Source organism: Melopsittacus undulatus, chromosome 7 (assembly GCF_012275295.1).
Source record: "Melopsittacus undulatus isolate bMelUnd1 chromosome 7, bMelUnd1.mat.Z, whole genome shotgun sequence".
Lineage (NCBI taxonomy): Eukaryota > Metazoa > Chordata > Aves > Psittaciformes > Psittaculidae > Melopsittacus > Melopsittacus undulatus.
Window position 1 is genome coordinate 27243213 of NC_047533.1, and position 25870 is coordinate 27269082.

Genomic DNA, 25870 nt, shown 5'->3' on the forward strand with positions numbered 1-25870 from the left:
GTGCATGGCTCAGATGGCAAAGCCAGCCCGGCCTTGCAAGGAGGATGTCTTCTCATCAGCAGTGGAATCATCAATTCCAACCGCCAAGCCAATCTTGACTTCTAAACTCACACAAATTTCCTCACTGTGGGAGCCATTCAAATTGCAGTTTCTCCAACTACAAGAGTCAGCCTCAGCATACAGCACACAAAGCCTCAATTGAGCTCTGGTATTGTTGGCAATTTTATGGAAATCCCTGTGTAAGAAACAATGATTTAGATTAAATAATACTTGTTGAATAAAGCTATCAGAGTATGACTGATTTCCACACAGCTGCCATTTAGCCTACCTTGTGACTGACTTTAATACATCCCAGAGCTCATATTGCTGCACTGTCCATACCAGAAACTTGTTCTCTGGTAGCATGGCATATAAACATTGTAGTGCAGAGTCCAAAAATTCATTAACATGTAACCATTAGTGGAAAGAAGCAAGCACATCTCCCTGTCTCACAATTAATTTGATTTGATTTTTTTCTCTTTTACCTTGCATTTCCCTTCCTAGTTAATACAGACTGCTACAGTATCTTTGTTTTGTGATTTTCTAGAGTGATTGATTTAACTGAATGATAAGGGCAGACACAAATACAAATTTACATTCATGAAGCAACAAAAAGGAGTGACTTAAGTACCCATAGGTAACAACTGCAATCAAAGCAGAAGAGGAATATCTGAACTGAATGAAAATGAGGACAGGCCCCCCCATGGGCTGTCCACACTCCACCCTAAAGCACACACAGGAGAGCAGCTACCACACATCAAGCTTCCACTGTCTGTTTAATAAATCAGCTATATTTCCCCATTTGAGGCCAAAAACTTAATCTACTAAATCCATTCCTATTTGTTTCATCTTAATCTACTTCCCCAAACTATTCTTGCAATTTTGTAAGAGCAGTAACATAAAGGTACATGATCATGTAATTCCAGCATAAACCTGAGCATTAATAACTGTCACTGCCAGAGAAACATTCCTGAAACTTACGCTGCAGTTATGTCGGTTACTATTACCCAGAAGTCTGCTGCTTTACTACACCAGCCTTCAAGAACAAACAAATTTCCAACTTGGTTTTGATGCCTTTATTGTCCGACTTGCTTTTTACATTAACTTAACACACGCAATGGCTTTGTCATTGTTACAGGGAACAAAATTGTCCAAGGAAGTTCCATTCCAAAACTTAATGACTACCTGTAAGCACCTCAGTCCAGCAGAAGGATGAATGTTCACCAGAATGCATTCAGGATCAGGAAAAGCATCCCTAGCTTTTTTCATTTTACACATAGCTGAATATTAATCACATTAAATATCCTCATCATAGAATCGTTTAGGTTGGAAAGGACCTTTAAGATCATAGAGTCCAACCATTAATCCATCAGGTTTCTCTCTCAATAGTTCCCCCTACCATAGCAGGTCAGATTATATAATTTGTTTTGCTTATCAAGAAGTATTGTTTGTATAAAATGTTAACGTTCAAAATATTTGCTCAATACTGAATGAATAACAGGTGATTTTGTCTGTACCTTTTACTTCCAAAGGTTGTCATGCTTGCAACATGCAGCTCCAACCAAAAAAGGCAAAATATTAGCTGTAAAAGTAATCTAGAAAACCAGATAGGAATCAGTGATTTATTAAGCTGCAGATTGCTTGAACCCCCATATTTTTTTATGCCAAGAAAAAAATATCTGGTTCAGCAGGCAGACCAACAGAGTGCAGATGACTCAGATGGCTGGAGAGGATACACAGAACTGTTTTGAATAACATTTCAAAAATAGGTATGTCTCCCATGTGCGAGCTTCAGGCAATGCAAATCCTTTAAGGGTACATGCCTACTCATACACACATTCATGTGAATGAGATGAATTCTTAAAGACTGGTGTGCTTTCTTACTACAATAAAGATTTTCAATGAGAAGCAAGTCTTCTCTCCAATATTTCACAGAAATACTGCAAAATATGTAGAAAAGAACACTAAGAGCTATTTCAAACGTATAACTCAAGTGCAGTTCAGTTTTATAGCTCTGTAGGGAGGGATTTCTTCTCTTTGCTGTAGAGTCAAGGATAAACTTTCCATTGTACTGCTTTTAAGGAAAAAGCTAGCAGTAAACAGAAAAAGGAGTTACATATGGAATTGTCTTCTAGGCATTAATATTACAGAAAATAAAGTAATAGGAAGGAAAACAGTTTATTCTTTATCTTAGAACATAACAGAATTTAACAGAGATGCAACTGTGATTGCAATCTCAATTAATTCTACAACTTTACATACTAATGGCCTGACACATCATGACAGAAATACCCATTTCTAAAGTCAACTAAAAAACCCCCATGAAGCTATCAGATAGCACTAATCCATGCTACATACTGTCAACTTTTCCTCATTTCTTTCCTCTTTCACCAAACTTAAGTGAAAAATTGAAAAGAAACTGATTTTCCCCCCATTTTGTCAATCTAAAAGCTACTGCCTTCTGCAGCTTTTTTTTTTTCTCCTGCTGCTGCTGCACCACAATTAGAATTGAATATCAGGTCAAATCAATAGCAGGTCGCCATTCAAGTGGGCCCAAATCAACCAAGCAAGGTTTCAAACAAGCTGCAATCTTATCTACTCATTCCCACAAACAGTTCCATTGCTTTCGCAGAATTTACAATGAAATTATGTGTCTGAATTACAAGGGCAGCCTAATGCCCTTTGGCTTTCACAGGATCTGGTAAGCAGTTTCCAGTTAACCGCAATGCTCAAGTCTCAGCATGTAATTTCCATCAAAGGTTTAAAAATTCCATTTTCTGATCTCTTCCCACTTTCCTCCCCCCCTGAATTTAACTTGCAGTCCCTCAGCTGACGCAATATAGCTTCTCTAACAGTCTTGAAGCTGTGTAAACCTTTCAGTTCTACCAACCAACACTGAGAGCCCAAAGTGAAGTATTCTAAACTGTCAGTAAGAAAATACTTGAATATTTAAAAGATTAGCCAGATAGTTTATACATTAGCAAGCACCATCCAGATGGCTTCAGAATGACACAATCATATTGTTACACTAGGCAATTACAGTTTTGCACACCTATGAAAACATCCAAATGCGATATTTATCTATACAACTAGTCAAGTGATACTCTGAAGTTCAATTTCAGATTGTTTCTTTGCTGTTGGTGATGGGGGTAGTGACGAGAATGCACCCCGGTACCTGAAACTACATCACATCCATGTTCAGCATATTCATCTCTTCACTAAATGAAGTTTTAAATTTTTTTCTTTGTAGTTTGATTTTAAGGAAATAAGGACAGTGGTGGGGGGTGGACATGACACAACCATAAAACAAACCCCACAGTCCATAAGGGAGCCCATTTTATTGTTTGTGATACAGCTGACTTCAAAGACAGTTCCCATTCCTTTCTCTGAACAAAGTTCTGTCATGAGGCCCCAGAATATTCAAGCCTAAGTGATATAAAGTTCCCCATTAGCTGTTATAACTAAAACTTACCTGAAGGACAGAAATTGTGTGATACAACATTAAGACTAGTATAAGAATACTAATCTTCAACACTGATTTTAGAGAAAACAGATGTTCAATAAAGCTTTTTATACTAACCTATTTCTAATATTATGGTGTCAAGGAAAAGTAACCCAATATATAAATAGAAGAGATGTTAACGGATATCAGTCAGACAAACTACATCAGCACTTCAGTGTAGACTAAAATCTACTATTACTTTCAGTGTCTAATTTCAGTTTTGTGCTGTGAATATAACACAAAAGGTGACATTTCCTCCCTCCTCTGCACTTGGCAAATAGTGTACATACATAATCTATGCATATTAAGTTCTGTTACACATAGACTAACGTTCTAGGATTAATAGCTACCCTAAAGCCCAACCGAGATACATTAAATATTGAGTTGGCTGTTTTAGTCATTGTAGACCATGAGCCATGCAACCATCACAACAGCAACTCCAAACATCGGCAGCATAATGAGGTTCTTGTATTTCTGCCATGATGACTGTTCAACCTCTACTTCATCCTTTCTTCTCTTATTCTTTCTTCGCCCTTTTAATCTGTTTTCAAAAGCTTCCAGTTCAGCCTAGATGAAGAAAACCAGAAGCAGTTAACATTTGTGTCATAATTAAAAAGTGAAGAATATGCAGGTTTTAAATACCATTCCCCAAAGACACTTTATAATAACTGCCAATGGAAGTTACACAATTTACACACCTCTTACAGATGAGATGCTAGCACTAATCCTATGGTTACAACACATTTCGCTTCCAAGTATTAAGCCACTATTTTCCCATAAAAAACACTGCCAAAATACAGCCAACTGAAGTTTTACATTAGATGCTTAACTTCAACCGAATGTTAAGCCAAAAATAGATTGTTATTTCCATTAAATGTGCTAACAATACATTATTTTACATTAAAAAAGCACTCATATTTAAACTATTACAATTATGTGTCTGAAAGCATAGGCTGAAATCTTCAAAGACCTCCCCTGCATAATAAGGATACACTGCTAAAATAAATAAAAAGAATATAAATAAATAAAAATCTCTCCTCTTTCTTCCACTTACATTTTGTACGCTCAGCGGAATTTTAGATTAATATCTACAATCTTAGACATGCACAAAAAATATGCCATTTGTTAAAGTGTTATAACAACACCTAGTCACTCATATATGACAGTAGTTGGTATATAGTGTCCTTCAAAAGAAAGCCCATTCCCATAGGCCCAAAAATGAAGCAAAGCCACTGGAAAAATCAGAAGAATGCCAAGCTTCCACCCAGAACAGCAGTTTCAGGGTGATGCTTGGAATGAACAGTAAAATCCTCTAATCCCTGTTCCTCATCCCCCTCCACACTCTTTATTAAGCCCAGCTGGCAACCAAGTACTGGGCTTGGTGGGATGGGAAGCAGAATCAGGAAAAGGTAAAACCTGTGGGTTAAGATAAGAACAGTTTAACAATTGAAATAAAGTCAAATATACTACTGCTACAAATACCAACAGTAATGAAAAGGGAGATAACAAAGAGAAAGAGAATAGTAAAACCCAAGAAAACCAAGTGATGCACAATACAATTGTTCACCAACAACCAATCAATAGCCAGCCCAACCAGAGCAGCGATCTGCCCTTCTGGGTTTATATACTGGGCATGATGTGCTGTGCTATGGAATATCCCCTTGGCTAGTTTGGGTCAGGTGTCCTGTCTATGAAAAGACACCTAATTGCTATGAAAATCAGAAAATACGCTCTAAAACAGACTAAAACCAGAAAACATCTGATGATTGTCTGAATTTTAAGTAAAGTTCTCAGCTACTAAAGAAAATATGGGCCAAGGAGCTAGGGAGCAGAAAAACTAAAACTGGAAGAGAGAAGGGAGACAGGAGCAGCAGAGTGCAGCAAGCCAGGACTGGCTGGGCAAAAGGCACAAGATTAAGCTGAAGCAGAGGAAACGTGGACAGTGAACAGAGACCAAGCCTGGCCATGAGAGGAGATAAATCTACATGACTACTACTGCAGTGCTGACAGGAAGAGAGGGACTAAGACAATAAGGTGGGTGCATTAAAGAAACAAGAATAAGCCTGTTTCGGGAAATGGACGGAGAAGTAGTCCAGTAAATATAATTTTCCTTTGGAATTCAAAACTGCCTGATGTCTGGTCTTCCTCTGCTGACAGCAAACAGTTGTTAGATTTTCACAAAGGAGATCTTACTTTCTTTCTTGTGCTAGATATCACTATTAGCAGGAGAAAAGCATCCATTCTGATGTCTATTCCTCTGTACGTAATAAAGGCAGAAACTGTGGGCAGTTTTGTGACAATATAGGGGAAAAGTTCAAACAAAGTTCCACACCCTGCTATGTGAATCAAGATTGATTTCAACTGGCTAATCCTCCTTTAGAAAAGCAAAGTATTTTAATGGTACAGTTTTTCAAAATCCAAAGTGTGGAGGAAGTACAGAGTTCTTGAGGTCTAATAGATAATATGGCAGTATTTCATCTTACATAGATGCTAAATAAAACTGTGGGCTTCTACAGTTACCCTATACTTGTGATCTCTTAAGTTTTAAAAGCAGAGTGCTTCATGAATTGCAGTAATCTGAATTAAAATACAGGCCTTGAACAATTATATAACAAGTATTGAATTGCTTTCCTAGTCATCTTTATAAAACCCCAGCTAAAAATAGATACATCATAAAAAACAAAACACAGAATGAGAAAAGGTTCGTGGGCACAGAATACGAGAAAAAAAAAAAGACATCACTATCCTTGAAAAGCTACCTACAGATTTTACGTAACTGTCATCGTTCCTAAAGTGTCTCTTCAATGATCTCTGAACAATAAAGCAATGGTTGTGCCCAGTCTTCAAGCTACTTTAATTTTTCAAGCTAACCAAGCTCTAGGCAGGGGCCATGTTTGACTTCTGTAACCTCTAAGGAGCTGTTAATTTTTTTTTCTTTCGAAGAAAACAAAAAGAAAAAAAAATTTTCTTACAACTCATTAATCAGATTTCAGGTTTGAGACCTTGACTTTCAGTACTGAAATTCTTGACTATTACCAGCTAGCTCAAAAATTTAACCAAATCTTTTGCACTAGACTGCAATGCAGAGACAGATTGGTCTCAATTGTTAAATAAGAAAGCACTGATCTTTTTTTCCACCTCTACCAATTGTGAAAATCCTGGCCTCACAGGGTGCCTGTGAATTAGAAGCAGAAAGTTTGGCTGCTAGGGCCAAGATGAAAAGCCTAACTAAGCCATCTCCTTTCCACTAGGAAACAAATTAGTCCATCTGTAAATTGTATTAGCAGAAGCAGCTATCAAATACAGCAAGTACCAACATATAAATGTGCTAGATATTTAAATCTGCTATACAATTACTAGAGCACTACCTAGTTTGTATATAGAAGAGTTAATAAAGTATTAACCAATGTAGGTCTGAAGAACCTGTAACTAACAGATAAAGTGTGTATATAAAAATGTGCTAATGAGATCAGGAAAGTGGTACAACATGCAAACTTTTGTCAGAAGGAATTATACTCAGTAAATCTACACTCTTAATGTGACCCAACACCCTATGATAGTGACTGTCCTCCACATCACCAGATGTCAGATTAAGAGATCAAACTGGAAGGTAATCAATTTTAGATAAAAGGCTGCAGTAGCCAGTACTTGTGTGCAATTTTTGAGCCTATTTATTAGTTACTGTTATCCTACTTTATTTTACCTTTTTTTTTGCAGGTTTGTCCTGTTTTTTACTGTTGTGGTCCTACTATTTGCTATTGTGCTATATCACTCAATCAACCTTTTAAAAGACTCCTACCCCTGAAGTTTAATCCTACCCCTGAAGTTTAATCCATCACAAGACATATATGCAAAAGCAGTTCCATATACAGCATAAGGGTACTGCTGGACTGTAACTGTGGGTCTTCAGTGAACATACAAGCAGAAAGCAACTATGGGGAGAAATAATCACTGCTTGAACCAAGACAAAAATAATGTTGCACACTGTACTGGTGGAGTGAACCTGCAACAGTTACAGAGAAACCACATTACTGAGGCTTTACTAGAGGGGCTGTAAATTAAGTGAATGCATGAGAACAGAATCAGAGCAATACAAACACCAGCAACTTTGCATTTCTAGTTCACAGAAGTTTCTTGGATTACAAGGCTGACAATATGCTCACCAACAACAGCAGTTACAGTAATACACCTTCGCCTCTCCTTCATGCCCCCTCAGAGACCATGAAGGATGAAGACTCATTTAGGCTTCCTCATTCTTTCATGATAAAAGAAAGGGGGGAAGCTTCACCTGACATTTACATCTTTATGGACGCTATTCAGCAATTCTGTAGGCTTTATGCATTCGAAAGTGTTTAATTAAAATCAGCAGTACTTAGTATTTAAAAAATAAACTATTCACAGTTACAGTAATGCAAGATTAAACTGATCAATATAAAATTATGAAAATTGTTTGGGAAAACACGTGGGCTCTTAACCACTGCAATTCACAGCACACATCTTGGAGCAAGGTAACAGCTGACAGGAATAACTGTCACATTAAAAACTACACATCTTTAGCTGCATGTAAATGAAATGATTTACTAACAAGAACAAAGTGGGGAGGAAGTGGGTGAAGAAGAAAAGTTGATACCTGCTGTCTTCGTTTCTCTTCTTCAATAGCAGCTTTGGCTTCTGCCTCTTTTATCTGTCCAGGCATATAAAATGATAAGCATCTGTTTTAAACAGCACCTAAAATTATTTTCTTACATAGTCATAATTACTCCTTTGGAACTGTTCTCAGCAAAAATGAGCAAAACATCCATCAAGTGAGCTCTTAACTTACTGAGATTACAAAAAAAATCTTAGAAAAAGCTGCTGGGTCTCACATTTGGAAAACATGGAACATACAACAGATGCTCCAAGGTTATAAATTGAACTTCTGACTTCAACTTGACAAGCTGAACTGACAAATATAATGAAGCCTTGGGTGATATGGTTTAGTCTGAGGTGTCCCTGCCCATGGCAGGGGGGTTGGAACTAGATGATCTTGAGGTCCTTTTCAATCCTAACTATTCTATGATTCTAAAAAGAATAATTTGTTCACTAACAAGCAGAAAAATTCCTGAAGACAGTTATTCTAAATTTTCAGCAACTTTATCCCGATTCAGTACTTTACCCATACAGATACCTATATATGTATAAATGCATATAATTTACACACACATATTTCATTCCAAGTATTTTAAATGTTCCCTGACTACTAGAGCAAAAGGAAACCTCAATATTTGTACCTAATACAACATATATTGCAAAATGCACAACCAAACTGCTTTAAAGCTCTTGGTGTAATTCAAGCCAAATGAAATTAAAAATATTCCACCATCACCAATTTATAATTCCATAGAAACATTTTGCAGTGTTCAAGAAAGCAGGTTAAATGCTAGAAATCATAAAGAACAGTACAGGAAAAAAAAGTCAATATGTAAATACACAACGCACTTAGCTCCTCCATTCAGTTGTGGTCCTGCAACAAGAATGTAAAGCCTGAAAACATGCAAAAGACAATAGGATGGAATGACTTTCATCTAAATTGATGTATAGCTAGGGTTCATCAGGTGACTAACAAGGCACACATTCCTGAAGAGTGGGAAGATGCCAAATAGGGATAAACCACCAGTAATTATTTTTCATAATACAAAAGCAAAGGCATAAAATGACATTACCAGAAGGCTGGTTCAAAACAGAGGGAAGTATTCTACTCCCACGGAGTATTTGGCTAAATCTAGAAATTCAGTGCTACAGGACATTTGTAGATGCCAAAAGTTTGTCAACTGAAAAAACAATTAGGTGTGCTAACAGGAGATAAATCCAGAGGCCATTAAACAGAAAGACATCAGCTCAATCTCTAAAATTGCCATAGTCACAGTAGCAACAAGAAGAGTATACTGGGGAAATATATCTAATTTATGAAAGTTAAATGTAAAAATATAATTAATAACTTGAAAACAAACACAGTCTTGATCCTCATAACTGCACAATTTGCAATGACAATAACTTAATAAATATAGCTTGTGCAGGTGAAATTTGTTCTAAACAATCTGCAATTCAAGAGCTTTTGATGACTAAGGAGAAAGCACACTAGCCTGTGTTTGAGGTACAGTGTGCACTGAGGACAGGGTCAATAGAACAATCCTATTCACAGGTTTTCAAACATGTTTTTTAATTGCTAAACAATGTATCACATAAAAGCATTATTGAGAATTTCATGAATCTAGAGACAATGACAGTCTCTCTTTAGAAAAGAGCTTTTCAGCTGTGCACATCTGAAATGGGAAAGTCTTGTGTAGAAAAGACTGCACAACCAGCTTCCTGACATTTCACTGCCATCTAATTGGCAGAACTTCAGCTCCAAATGAAAAAGTGACCCACAAATGTGGGAAAAAAAGGAAAAAAAATGCTCCTTTTTACATTGGTGTGATCATATTTGTATAAGATACATAGGTATAATACACATAGGTAGAGTGAAGTTTAACTATTATACCACAGTTTGGAAAAACATTTCTGGAACTATTTCTTTAATAAAAAGTACATTAAAAGATACATTCAGTTCTTCAGAAGTGCATAATCTCTAAGCGCTATACATGCAGAGATTTATTAAGAGTTAACACACAAAGGTTTTAGAAACTGATGGTTATTTTGCAACTATCAAAACAAAGCTATCTTTGTAAATGTCTGCAGTTTTTAACAGACTTCTTCCAGTCCATATCCTGTGTCTCTGGGTGACTGCATGAGCGAACTCCCCATTCTTCTGACCCAGGGTAACTAATACAGTGTGACAGGACTACACTCTTCATGCTAGACAAGTTGAGCACTCATGGGCTATAAAAATCTGCCTTGGAAGAGCAGATCTAACAGGTGAAGTGGCCTAGCCCAAATCCTACAGCAATCATCATCAACAGTAATGATTTTATCACTGATCATCACTTGCTCTCAATGGAAGAGGAAAAAAACATTTCTAACAAATTAAATAACAATACTGTTTTAAGATAGTATTTCACCCAGTTAACACTGTCTACAAACACTGTTCTCCCCACTAAGCCAAACACAATTTTGAAAAAGTAGCTGCTACTGAACTGCACATCTACGTATGTTATATTTTTTGCTGGTATTGCCTTGAAAAATAATGCCGTATTCTTTTTCCCCTACTTTTCTTGAAGCACTGAGAGGAAATAACAGCTACAACGGATACATTACCTCAGATGCTTTCCGTTTCATTTCCTTGCATAATGCATCACATTCCAGTGGAACTCTGCTTTCTTGTATCTTGCTGCACTGTATTTCCTGTTATGTATAATTTGAGTATTTTATAATCATTTCCCTATATAAAGTTTTTAGTTACAATGTTAATTTCTTTATGAAAATAATTATAAAACATTTTAATTTAATAAAACATTGGTTACACAGAAAATAAAGCTAATGATGAAAATGTTATCTGAACCTCTAATTCTGTATTAAATTGTCCTTTTTTCCTTCCTTTTGGTAAAATAAGCTGAAAGTAAGAATAAATCAAATATTCAGTTTCATATATTCTCTCTCCTCTTTTCTCACCTGTTTGCCCAAGACAAAGTAAGACGACCTTCTGAACTCTGGCAGAAAGAGCTGGCATTCAGAGCCTCAGTAATTTCACTTACATGCTCTTAACTGGCTGAGATTACAGGGCAAGGTGTAGTCATGGGAGGAGGAGGGGAATAATTCTCATTCACACTTCCTCCCCCAATAGTGAAGGGAAAAACTGGTTATCTGTAAGCAGAGACTGTAAAATCTGTACAATCTGAAGCACTTGTTCTGTACATATCATCCTTTCTCCTGCTGAACACCCCACCTGCAAGATTCCTGGTTGCACAAAACACTTCTCAGAGAAGCTGAGAACTCTGGGGTACCACAGCCTGTTTGAAAGGCTAGGAAGCTAACAGGGTCCCAATAAATAATTTAAGCACCTTTTAATGAAGCCAGATAATTATTTTTCATTAAGTCATTATTATTTGCCAAGACTTCACAGCAATTTCTGTTCTTCCCCTCACAATACTATGTAGCTATAATACACTTGTTACATTACTTTGTCCCTTATCTTTGTTAGAAGCTAGGCATTGCTGATGTCTGTACTTGCTTCTAGGTTTGCAAACAACCTTAACTAATTACATTAATTGGGATTCATATTATCTGTGCTTTTCCCAACTCACATAATTATAAACGTCCCCAGTATAGCCAGAAAAATGTATTTTTTCTTCTCAAATCACTCCAGGTCATCTGACTGTTCTCCCATTGAAGCTACAGAAATATAAGTGTGCTTGAAGATAAAACTATTTTAAGTCATGCAGGGAACATGGTTTAGAACTAACAGGATTTTATATTCTTCAGTGAATCTTTTGATATTGCAACCCAGATCTTCAGCTGATGTGAACTGCTATACTAGAATAACTGGACCTACTCTAACCTGCACCAGAGCCAATCCATCCACACAAGTCCAGGAACATGCAAAGAAAATGCATCATTCTTAAAACTGTGACTTAGAAATGTACCTTTTTCAGTCTCTTGCAGGGACATCGGAGTTTAACCTTCTGGCTGCAGTTCAGAGGACAGCTACCTGAATGGCAAACCTCTTTACACCGGTGACCACAGGGCAACTATAAAGAACAAAACACAGAAATAAAAAACCCACACCAGTAAAAGATCGTAAAATTACAAAGAATCTATGAACATAGCAGCTTAACAGAAAAGTCATTCAGTTCATCAGGTTTTCCACTTGTGAATTACTTTTGCTGCTGTTGTAGCTTTTGGTAAATGTTTGGTTGTTACTTTATTTCAGCTCCTGCAGAATGATTCATCTTTTATTGGCACAGCTTGATTAAAAACCAATTCATCCTTTCGAATGTTTCAGGCACAGTCATCCCCCCAGTAATTCATACAACAATTGCCCTAGTTATCCATACACTGGCGAAATGTGAGTAGATAAGGTAAAAAGAAACAAAACTGAAGTTAAGTGTACAATAGCAACTTGCAGATCAGACAGAGTCAACAAGATGGAAGAATCAGAAGCGAAAAATACCACAAAAACAAATTTTGCATGCAAGAATCTTCTGAGCTATACAAAAGTCAAACACAGGACACCAATATTCTTATCCAAAACAATTTCACAAAACCCCAAATTTCTGCATTTGTCAGATTTCTGCTATCTCAGAGATACTTTTTTACTGTGAGTGCAATCTTCAACATTTTAACATTTATAATGAAATATTGTAATTCATGTACTGTGTTAACAACTGAGATACTAATTTATATATGCTGTTAGGAATGTAGCAGTGCTCCCAGCATTATAAAGATACAAGAAAGCAAACAGATTTTTTCAGTTACTGTTAGAACTTGACTGAAAACATCCCTTGCTCATACACATACCTGTAAGAAATCTTAGCAATAATGATTTCTCATTTTCAATTACATAACCCAATACTGTTAATAACTGAAGGTGGCATCTCACATAAGACATCTAATCAATTTAGCGGCAGATTTAAATCCCCAAACTATTTAAAACGGCACTGGATAGTGATCTTTATTAAAAATGAAATTTCACCTCTTCACTTTCATCAAGAGATTAACACAACTTGGAAAATGCTGCATGAAACATTTTTTATAGTTACTAAGAATTGAAAATGCATGCATACTACATGACTTCATCCACAAGAATGAGGATACTTCAGATAATTATAAACCCCAGGTGTATACTCCTCTTGTTGATAATAAATTGGGATTCACAGAAGTTCACTCACTGAAGCTGGCTCAGCATCTAAGCAAGTATGAAACACATACCCAAACAAAACACAGAGTTTTCTAACTAAAAATTACATAACAGACAGACAGCTTTTCAACCACTATTACACAGACAGATACGTTGCAGTTTAGGCTTGGGGTTTTTTAATCACTGTTTCAGAACATTTCACTCTGGACTAGAACGAACCTCTAAGTCACCACATTCAGTCCTGAAGGCAGGACAACTTCACTTCCTATGATCCCTCTAGGACTGGTTGAAGTCTTACCAGGAAGACAATCCTCCATTCTTTCTCCTTTCTATTGTTTCACTAAGGGGACTGTTCCAGGAGCCCACTACAAGATGCAAGAGCTTTTTTGAATTCCCTACATTTACTCTAGCTAGTCTAAACCCTTAGTTCCTATCCTCACATTGAAATATTCCTCTACTGTCCTCCATAAAAGGTTCTTTATTCACATAATATTCCCTTCACTTAATTTCAACCAGCTTAACACAATGTTTCTTGAATATGGTAGCCACAACTGCATGTAATATTCTAAATGACATCTCAGCAGAAAGGACTTTGTACAATGCCTTAACTGCACCTCACTGTTAATAGAATACCTTCCCCAATACATCTTCAGCTCTCATTTGCATTTCTCTGTAGCTAATCATGTTGTAATAATAAGTATTTCTGCTGTTTCCCAGGAGCTTATTCACACGCATGGTCATAATGTTCTTTTCTGTATCTAACAACATGCCCCTAATAATATGTTATGGAAATGCATTTCTCAGTACATTACATGCAATTGTCATGGCTTGGCAACAGTCTACAGATTTTTATTAGAAAATTCCAATGTTTTTTGTAGCCACGGTCATTAGTGAAAACAACGTAAGGTCAGGCATCAATCCAGTCAAAGAAACAATTCAAAGAAACAATTTAGATTTGTTCAGGCACAAATGAGCATCAGCAAATCTATTTTGCATTTTGAGAAGATGAGGGGAGAAACTTGTCTTTAAGCCCACTGAGATCAGGCTACCAGCCATAACATGGAACCCAGTGGTTAAGTCTGCTCACTAGTGACCACGACCTTTGCAAAACCAATTTGCTACTGCATCATCTTTGCGCAGTAAGACAGTCCTTCTCCTGGCTCCCTATGCAAAAGCATAATACACAATAACACAATATAGTCTAACCTCCAAGTCACCACATGCTGGCCAGAACAATCCATGGCTAGAACTGTTACTTCCAGTTTACTCTTCCATACTAATGAAACCATTTCCATTTATAGCATCAAAGAAAACAGTCTTACATGTCAGAGCTGCAAATTCAAGACAGTAACCCTCACCTCAACTTTCACATGCAGCTGCAGTGAAATTCTTAACCAGTGCAGCAGAATTTGCACAGCACAGAGATACGCTTAAACCAATACTGAACCCCATATTTACGCATTTAGTTCTCTGCATAGACCTGTACAGTTCACATCCACAGGCATGCAGGACAAGAATGAAGCAGGCAGTGTGACTTTCTTTTTACTCCCTCTGATGCAAAACTAACGTTAAAAAAAAAAACAGAAAAATCAAGAGGAGCAGTGGAATGAGTTTTCTGATCTCAGAAAACAAAAACAATGCTACTGCTGCTTCTGCTCGATTCAGGACATAGTGGGAAAGGATTCTTTTGCTTAAGTGTCCGTGATGAGCTCCTTGGCAGTAAGCCAGAAACCCCATTAGATCCTTTTCACCATATAAAATCTCTTGTCTTTAGACCAAAGACCAAATTGAGTAGGCTTTATGTTTGGCATGGAAAGGACTTTAAAAGAAAGGGTTTTAATCTACAGCTCTGAAAACAAATCCTACAAGTATTTTCCCATGAATTTAGATGTTGACATTATGTGTGATGATGATAAAATTCATCAACATTTATGGAGGTTTAACTGATCACCACCAAAAGGTAATAGACAACCTATTAATACACATCTGATAATAAAGAAAATAACCTGTTCATAAAAAAAACTTTTGAGCAACAGTCCTGTCATGACTTAAGCCCAGCTGGTAATTCAGTACCACACAGTCTCTCTCTCACTCCTGCCCCTTCCTCCCCCTGCCAATCCTGCAGGGATGGAGAGGAGAATCAAAAGAATATAACTCCCATGGGTTGAAATAAGAACAGTCCAGTAACTAAGGTATAACACAAATCACTGCTGCTACCACCAATAATAATAATGATAAGGGAAATAACAAGGGAAGAGAATACAAACACTCACCACCCACCAACCGATACCCAGCCTGACCCGAGCAGCGATCCAGCCCTTCTGGGTAACTGCCCAAATTTATGTAGTGGGCATGAAATGCTGTGGGGGTAACTGCCCCCAGTTTATGTAGTGGCCATGACATGCTGTGGTATGGAATACCTCCTTGGTTAGTTTGGGTCAGATGTCCTGCCTCTGCTTCCTCCCAGCTTCCCCTCTTCCCTGGCAGAGCATGAGACTGAAAATCCTTAGTCAGAGTAAACATTACTGAGCAGCAACTAAAAACATTGGTGTTATCAGTGCTGTTCCTAGGCTGAAAGTCAAAACCACAGCACTGCGCCAGCTACTAAGAAGCAGGAAAATTACTCCTACTGCTGAAACCAGGACAAGTCACAAAAACTAAGTACTGAGATATATTTATCACTTCTAAACAAAGGGGCAGACACTTCAGTTTAAAGGGTGGCCCTGCTTCCAGAGGTCTTATGAAAATCATCACTGCATAAGCCAGACACTGAGGAAAACCCTCTCCATATGGACCAAAGCTGCGCATTTGCCTTTCAAAATTAAATTTTTGCAACCCACGCCTATTTTTAAGATAGGTTTACAGAATTCCATTATATTTCCTGAATGTATAATTAATTTCACTTCTTAAAAAGAGATATGCTGCTCTCAACATGTATGATATTGCCTCCACTACATTATCATGTTAAAATGAATCTATCACAATCATGTCCCATATTTCACATCAAGACAGTAGAAGAGTGCACAGTAAAAGTACACGGTATGGTTATTTTGTCAAAAAAAACAAACAAACAAAAAAAAAACTAGTTACACAGAATAAATGTATGGTATAGAATCATAGAATAGAATCACAGAATAGTTAGGGTTGGAAAGGACCTCAAGATCATCTAGTTCCAACCCCCCTGCCATGGGCTGGGACACCCCACACTAAACTATGTCACCCAAGGCTTCGTCCAACCTGGCCTTGAACACTGCCAGGGATGGAGTATTCACAGCTTCCCTGGGCAACCCATTCCAGTACCTCACCAACCTAACAGGAAAGAATTTCTTCCTTATATCCAGTCTAAACCTCTGCTGTTTAAGTTTCAACCTGTTACCCCTTGTCCTATCACTACAGTCCCTAATGAATAGTCCCTCACCAACACCCTTATATGTCCCCTTCAGATACTGGGACAATGCTACGAGGTCTCCATGCAGCCTTCTCTTCTCCAGGCTGAATAGCCCCAACTTTCTCAGCTTGTCTTCATATGGGAGGTGCTCCAGTCCCTTGATCATCCTCGTGGCCCTCCTCTGGACTTGTTTCAACAGTTCTGTGTTCTTTTTATGTTGAGGACACCAGAACTGCACACAATACTCCAAGTGAGGTCTCACAAGAGCAGAGTAGAGGGGCAGGATCACCTCCTTTGATCCGCTGGTCATGCTCCTTTTGATGCAGCCCAGGATACTGTTGGCTTTCTGGGCTGTAAGTGCACACTGCTGGCTCATGTTCATTTTCTCATTGACCAACACCCCCAAGTCCTTCTCTGCAGGGCTTCTCTGAATTTCTTCTTTGTCCAACCTGTAGCTGTGCCTGGGATTGCTCCGACCCAAGTGTAGGACCTTGCACTTGTCATGGTTAAATTTCATGAGGTTGGCATCAGCCCACCTCACAAGTGTGCCAAGGTCCCTCTGGATGGCATTAAGTTTTAAACAATCACAAATACTGATATTAATACATAAAAGATGGAAACTGACAGTTTAGCTTCTATGTAAGAACTGCCCCGAAACATCTGCAAAGATGATCATAAGAATTTAATCACTCCTGCTTAAAAAAAAAAGTTATATTTCCTTCAACAGGATATTTTGGTTTTGCTACCAAGAAAGAGAAAGAACTTTTTAATGAAAGCATCTCATCCAACAGCTGTGGCAATATAAAGACTTTGCTTCCCTGAAGCAGAAAGGAAATGTGAGCTGTACTGTATAACACTAGAAGTAATTTTTGGTGTTTAATACTCTAGCAAAACAAAAGCATGAAACTTTTCAAGCCTTTCAAGTTCCTGTTGTATTTTCTCAAGGCATTTGACAATGTAATTGATTTTCATAATCCCCAAATGTACATGTAAAATACTCTACTGTAAAATGTAAATGTAATGTAAAATACTGTACTGCACTGAACCTAAGTCACACTATGCCAAGTTTGGTGGAATGACACTGCATACTCATTTTTAGCAAACAACAACTTCACTGAACTCTGCTAATGACCGTCCAAGGTCAGCTTCTAAAACTTCCACAGAACACTAATTTGAAACTTACTTGAGGCAGTCAGGACTACACACAAAATATTTCAAATTTAGTTTCGGTGACACATACTTGTAAACGTATCCATCTTTTGGCCACGCTGTCTGCAAGTTCTTGTCTTCTCTTCTCAATGGACTTAATTTATATTTGCTGAGAAGAGATGGTGGTGACAGTGGCAGGGTGATGCCCGATAAAGCTGTTCCTTCAAATTGTGTTTATCAATGATTCCTTTAAAGGAGAACTATAGTACAATTTCTGTGATGATACAGCTAGTGGATTTTCCCAAAGTTGCCGTGTATTTTTAAAAGAGAGAAAATATCCCCAGCACTGGTCAGTATTCACAGAAAGGGGAACAAAATTTTTCTGAACAAAAAAACCACCACCACACCAATATATGAACTACCTGAAGCAGGGCTGTACTAATACTTCTATGCTTCATAAAAACCAGTAAGAGCTAGAATCATAGGAAGGGAAGAGCATGTATTTTTACATCATTAATTACACTTCAAAGATTCCCTGAATAGGAGAAGCTGCATAAAACCTCAAGGTTTTCAAGGCATCTCTAAGAATGAGAATTTTAGAGTTAAACGAAAGCTTTATAAAACTGAAGCAGCCTCTGTTGTCCTACGCTTTTTTCACATCCCACTGAATTAAGTGAAAAAAGACACCTGTGGAACAGGGAAATTCTGAACTGCAAGCTGGAATTCAAGAGCACTACTAGATGAATTTTAAATCCCAGACTGAGTCTTGCGAATATGTCCAGAAAAAACACAATAGTTACATTAATGAAGACAAAGATGAGATATGGGAGGGAGAGGGAAATCTTTGAAGAGAAGCTGAAGTACAGGAACACACAGTTCATGTTAAGGGATTATGACAGCTCTTGAAAATAAAGACAAAGAAGTCTCAGAGCAAATAACCCAAAGTAACGAAGAGGGAAAAGAAAGGACAAAATTAAGAGGTAAATGGACAATGAAATGATATCTAAAAGTATTCCCCTACCAGAAGAAAGCTTTCAGACATCCAGATGAGAAAATGGTGATGGGCATATTTTCTTACAGAAAAAAAGTCATCAGAAAGGAAACTACAAGGGCAAAAAGCAGAGGATACAAGTAGACACAGCCTTCTTGTTGGGGTCAACACAATCTGAAAAACAAATGAACAGAGACAGAAACAAGCAGGAATCCTGTGAACTTTTGCATTTGCCCAAAACAAAGTTTTCTAATAAAGGCAAGGATTCAAATTCAATGCTTCTGACACTGGAAAATGATGAACCAAAAGAAAAGCTTTGAGACTACATTTATTAGGTGCAGGCAGAATTCAGAACTACAAGTCATGAATGAAGTAAGAAGCCAAATCTCAGACTAGAGGACATCATAGGTTAACCTGTATAAGGGAACTGAGTGGAATCAGGGAATCAAATTATGAGTGCCAGCTAAATATTACATGAGATAAAGAGACTCAGCTACACAGTAAAAGGCCAAACCAGAACAAAACAGTAACTCATTATGGGATATTTCTCTTTAGTGCAAACATCTTTATCTCTCAGAAATCCTGAGTTTAGCAGTAGAAACATTTTCCAAAAATATTTCTGACTATTTCTTGTTTTCCACTTCATAAATTTTCTAACCCTGCGGTGTGGAACGGAGTGAAGAAACAGATACCACTCTGACCACGACTAAAGAACAAACATACAATAATGACTGACATCTGGATTTCTGAAAGCATGCAAGCAACATATGACAATAGTCCTGGGAGGGACAAGGAAGTAGTCATTTCACCCATCCTTCATATCCAGTCATGGATAATACTGTTGTCAGACAAATCCTGAAACATGTCTAAACTCTTACTGATGAAAATTTGGTAGCTTTTCCAACCAGTTCCTCTCCAGCTCAAAAAACTTTATCACTCAGAAGCTATATTTAACATGAATCTTCCTTACTGATGCCTACATACACTGGTCCATAGTCTAAGCATCATGCAGTAAGGATAATTCTTCTCTTTTACAGCAACCCTTTAGATATACCCAGATATAATAGAAAAATTACCTGGCTTGTCTATTTCATGCTCTTTATCATAGATTTCATTAATGCAACAGGGCATTATTAACTCATCTCACTCATTAATTATAAAATTTGCCCTCCCCAAACTGTTGCACAGATAGGGATTACCAGACCTGCACTCAAACATGAAAAATAAGAAGCAAAATTCTCAGTATTTTTTGTAATCAAACAGCATCCCATTATTTTGAAGACATAAATTCAAGACCAGTTTTTAAGCACATTACAGGACACATTCTTCCACATTTAACCTCATCTGCATGCTTAAAACATTCAAGCCACTAACGCCTTGGAGACAAATCCCTGATCATTCAACACAGCCTTCTAATTTGACAGCAAGACATTAATAACTGTTCTCTTGAGTACAGTTCATCAACCACCTGCGCATCTATCATGCAGCATATTCATTTAGACTAAGCTTCTCTAACTTGTTTGGCATATGAAACTGTATCAAAAGCCTTACAAAATTCCACACTCCCATCAAATCAAGTATTTCTTTCTTAATATGGCTTACCTCTTTTGGACACTGATTTTTGCAGGAAATAAGAAGTTCCTTTTCTATTAAATCAGCACTTGTTAGTTTTCTGTAAAAGGAAAGACGTATTTGTGATAAATTCCAAATTAAAACCAACAAAAGTCAATATGATTGGGGCATTTTTAAAGTATATCTCACTGTAAAGGAAAGTGCTTTCATCTGTCCATAGTCTGTGGGACTAATATAAACTACACCATTTCACAGACAAAACCACATGAATTTAGAGGATTTGAGGTACCTTAAAGAAAAGGCACAAAGAAGAACATACATGCATGAGATCAATGTTTTCAGAGCAATACACAAAGGATAATGCTTAAATCCACAAGCCTTGTACTTAGTAAAACCTAGCTCACCTTCTAGCCACACACAATTAAAAAGGAATACAAATGATTACTAACATATTTTCCAATTAAAATAACTACAGTTTGAAGTGCACCAGTTGTAAAGACTCTGTACACTGACTACATTAATTCTAATTCTTGATATAAAATTCTTTATTTACTGTAAAAGAACCACACATAGCTCAAACATTATGTAGATTACTATATATTTGCATAATTCAAAATATTGTAAAAATAGTTCTACTCATGAGACTCTATACATTTGTCATTTTAGCAGTAACACCAAATAAAACATTGACAAATTTTAAATAGAAAAAGACCCATCAAATTACAAATTATAACTTTAAGGAGAAATTTTATAAGTTGCCATGAAAGTATCTCCCATCCCCAGACATTTCATACGGTTTCCAGTTAGTACCATTCAAATGAAAAGTTAGATGCAGTTCTGACACTTACAAGCATTCAATATACAGTATTGACAGTTTGCAGTGGCACTTTATTTTAAGCATCTGGAGACATGACGGGCAATCCCCAGGGTGACAAGGCAAAACACATCGATGAGGGCAGCCTGGTGGCCGGGGCTTGGTACACTCCTCTTCACACTGCAAACATTCTGGACCTGCCTAACAAATTAAAGGAAAAAAAAATCCCTAAAGTAAGTGCCAAACCTTTGTTTGCTAGCTGCCATCAACAAGCTTTTATGAAGAAGAAAGAGTTGGTGTGGTTTTGCTAAGGGAACATAGCTATTCAGTAAGAAAAAAAAATATTAAAATATGCTTTTAAAATAAAAGCAGAAATGCCAGTGCTTGTCAGTCACAGAAAGAGTTCCATTTTGCTTCCTGGGCATAAAAGGACCTTTTAATATTAGTGCTTTGGAAAACTGCCATTAACTCTGTTTATTCTCTATGGCAAATTGTTAGAAGTAATTTCATGTTCAGAACTAACTTTTCCCACCTACCATGTCATTGTAATACTTCCGTAATGACACACTGCTCTGTAATACAGGGGTGGGAGATTTGTTTGCTTGCTTTTAAGAAGCAAGCTTTCAGACACTCTGTTTCCATAGCGGTGCAATATTTTATATGATCTTCCATATAGCATTAGCTTAGATATATGCTGGGAGCTGCTGAGGTGTTGCTTCTGCTCCATACACTAAGTCTACAAGAGCTGAGGTGTCATCTGCATTCCAGGTGGATGCAATCAACATCAACATGGTAAATCAAGCTCAATTTCTATTTGTATTCTTTTCTTAATAACTTTTCCAGAACCCCAGTCTGCAAATACATACAAACAGATCAATCATGATGATTTACCTACTGAACCTACTACATAGCACAGCATTTAAGGCCCACCACCACATTTAAAAGCTCAGTTTCACATAAGTTAAAGACAACTTATCCAAGACTGAAGCTACACCAGGCTTCCCCAAAAAGGGCTAATTCCATGCAAACATTTCACTTTATGCTGTTCAAAATAAGGGCATAAGTACATAAGCTTTTAATAGTTTCCCCCCATTTTCTTCCAGTCTCCTTTTCTTCTGCTTCCACAGTTAAACAATTTTTGCTGAAATTTAAAAATGAACTTTTGTACAGTGAGCATTTACAAAACCTAACCCCTGAAAATTCACATCTAGGACAATAGCAACTGAAAGCAACTACAAAAGTAACAGTAGGTAAAAGCAAACACCTGGCCTTTCTGCAACATTTTCTAACAACATGCAGAGCAAACCAAAATTCCAGACAGAAAATCACTACTCAGACGTACAAGCAAGGAATTTAATCAGCCCTTTTTTGACTACAACTGCAATTTAGTCTATCAAAACAACAGAACAAAAGCTCTAAAGGTCAAAACCAACTTGAGTCTATAAAAAAGTCACAGAACATTGAGGCATTAGATTTACCAATACTTCAAATGTACACAGATTCCATTTTTTTGAGAGCCTATTGTCTCATTCAAATGGAGCTAGGAATAATCCTGGCCCATTCACATATTAATTGGCTTAACTGAAGCAGTAGGCAGACAGCCTTTTATAACTGGAGATGCTTAAACAACTGTCACTCTCAGAATTTACTGATGTTCCTCTATTGCTGCAAGTTATTGTTCCACAATTGCACTAACAGCTCATACTCCTCAGACAAAAGTTCCACATATACCTACATTATATCCAACTATTAGATGACAGTACTATTTCTGTGATTGGATTATACAGGGATATCATCCTATTTAAGTTAAAAATGTAACAGTAAGTTAAAATATATTTGTTTTGTACCCAGCTGAATGCTTGCTCAGTTTTCTAAGTACCCAGAGACTTGTAACATTTTCTTTGAGTAATGCTTTGAAAACTTAAAAACTCTTTTCCTCCAAACCATGACTCTCTCAAACCACAAGCTATGTGCTTTTTGACTACTCAAACCTAAAACAATTTTCAGCTTTGTAGTTACATTTTTTTGTTTCATATTATCTTCAGCAACTTACCCCTACATCACCTTAATTGCATAAATGACACTTTCTAATAGACACTGTTAAACATGAGTATCTTTAAGAAGTCTTCACCTATTCTGCAACATTTTCAAACTGCTCCCCTAAAGATTTGCTGGCCTCCTCAATCCATTTAAAGCTCTCCTCAGTAAATAGATTGCAAGTGCTTTTGTCTATAGGCATTATCAGTAGTTCAGTTAATCTTGACAGTTAAAAAAATGACTTCAGAAAGACTTGTCAAGGATGTTAAATAAGGTTTTGGTGAAAACAAAGTAATGTGTTAATGTTACGTTAAAGTATGTTAATATAAACCAAAAAAGGGCTTAGTATTTGCAAAATATATAATATTGTCTCAGTTTTATAGTCTAAAGAAGTACAGGTTAGCTATACATCACAGCATCAATGGGAACAGAACACAGGCAAGTTTCCCATTGGAATGTGGAATAGATCCTGTGCTTTCCAGCCTATTTATTTTCCAGTTAAAACTGAAAACAATTTATAAAATACATAAAAACAAAAGCAAAAAGGAAATCAACCTACCTTCTTTCCATCTGCACTACCATTCAATTTAGTAACATGATGACATTCTCTCATACAGGTATGATTCTGACAAGCCAGAAGCCGCCCACAAAATCTTTTACATGAGTAGGGATTTGCAGAGTGACACGGGAATGGACTAACCTAAAAGTTAAAAAATACATATATTAAAAAAATAAATTTATATAGATAGTGCACATATACACATATGCTACACATGTACTGTGTGTGATGCATATATCTACACACAGAACTTTCACAGGGCTAATTATGTTATGGTCATCATAAACCCAAATCATTTTACAATTCTACAAACAGAAAACAACCTGGAAGCAAGGAATTCTATAAGGCAAATACCAACTATATCAAATATGACTCCCAGGAATGGGAAAGGGAAGAAGAAATGATTCTATGACAGGACTAGGATTTATGTCTTATGATATATTTGCACTTTTTAATTTGATGTTAATGCTCCAGTTAACAGAGCTTTGCAGTACTATTTAGAGGAACTATTTAGAAGCTTTTAATCTTCATTGCTACTCAGAGTGAAAACTCCTAACTTGGTTAATTAAGTTACTTCCCTAAAGTTGAACAAGTCCCTCCATATTGCAAGTATGAGAAGAAACTGGCTGTTCCCATTTTCCAAACATTACATAATATTCACATGAAAAGAATTAGTTTCTGTGATGCTGTAAAAAAAAAAAAAATCTATCATAATCACAGACAAAATCTGAAATTATTTATGATGTTATTACACAATAGGCTAATGTGACATAACCCACTGTGACTAGACTAAGGGTGTGATTTTGTGTTACAGCTTAAGATGACAGAACAGATTTGCACTGTACCCCTCCCTTTTCTCTCTTCCAAATCTACAGTCTTAACTGCACACTCCTACCACTTACTTTGAACAAGTCCTACTACACATTTGTCTTTAGAGCAAGACAACTCAATCAAAATGGAAGAAATCAATAGGAAAAGCTTCCTTGTGTTTTGCTAGGTTTGGTCGTACAATCAGGTGAGCACTGGAACTGTAATGAGAGAAGAGAGAATGGTCCCCCACAGGACACAGTGAGCGACAATCTCTTTTCATCACTGTCCATGTTGATTTCCTTCAACCCTAAAGCAAAAATATACAAAGCTGGATTTTAATCCACTTGCCTGTAAAAACGCTTTCTAGCCTTCACCCAGAAAAAAAGACTGTATTCCACATCAAATCACTGCAAAATCCAATTAATTTCACAAGACTTCTGAACTCCTCATCCTGAGTCACCAAGATTCCATGATTAGGAGTCTGCGTGCCATGCTTAAGACCAGCATTGAATACACAGGAGAAAACCTTGAAGCTATCAGGTTCAAATACTCTCACATCCCTATGTCAGAGCTGAAGCCATAGCAAGTAACCTGAGTGTTCAGTTCATACAACAGCCTGCAAACATCCTACAACTCAGTCTCTGATGGCTTATGCTCCTGGTGACCAAGGAGCAAAAGCCAGTAACAGGCCGAATAAAAAGTGTCTGAAGCAGAGAATATACTATACCCAGTGAACACATTCCAATTACCAAAGCTTTTATTGTTCCTAATATCCTACCCTTTCTCCTCCTCCTCCATCTCCTTCCTCTGCCTTCCTGAGAGTCACAACTTTCTTTAAGTAGCAACAGAAGTAGCTACACGATGCTGGGAGTTAAGAGAATGAAAGAAAAGTTGTACTAAACCTGAAGATCTGCCACTGACCACTTACTTAGCTTGCCCTGCTTCCCCACTACCGTTCCCTTTTTGTTATGACTACTGCTTTTGGTGTGCCTCAGGCAGTGACAGCAGATGAGGGGAATAACAGTAGATTAGACCTACGGTTGCACAGTTCAGTCATGGTGATGAGGAGTCAAGTCTTCTATCAGATATGGACACAACCACTAGTGCCAGTTAAAGTGAATTAGCAGAAGCAAATAATGCCTTCTAGTGGCATCCCTCAAGTACACTGGATGAGATGCAATGTTGAACAAAGCCAGGGTCAGTGGAGCATGCAAGCCAGCAAGGCAACAGTGCCAGC

General features: G+C 37.2%; 1 protein-coding gene across 1 annotated transcript in view; it reads right to left on the reverse strand.

Annotated features, from left to right (window-relative positions):
- Nucleotides 1-1100: 1100 nt before the first annotated feature.
- Nucleotides 1101-25870, reverse strand: part of NFXL1 (nuclear transcription factor, X-box binding like 1) — a 46670-nt gene continuing 21900 nt past the window's right edge. The window contains exons 16-22 of the mRNA XM_005149096.3: nt 23824-23964; nt 21262-21428; nt 20444-20513; nt 12100-12204; nt 10775-10861; nt 8172-8225; nt 1101-4108 (exon numbers count right to left, since the gene is read on the reverse strand). Coding sequence (XP_005149153.1) covers nt 3935-4108; nt 8172-8225; nt 10775-10861; nt 12100-12204; nt 20444-20513; nt 21262-21428; nt 23824-23964 — 798 coding nt within the window. The 3' untranslated portion in view covers nt 1101-3934. The remainder of the gene's footprint in view (nt 4109-8171; nt 8226-10774; nt 10862-12099; nt 12205-20443; nt 20514-21261; nt 21429-23823; nt 23965-25870) is intronic.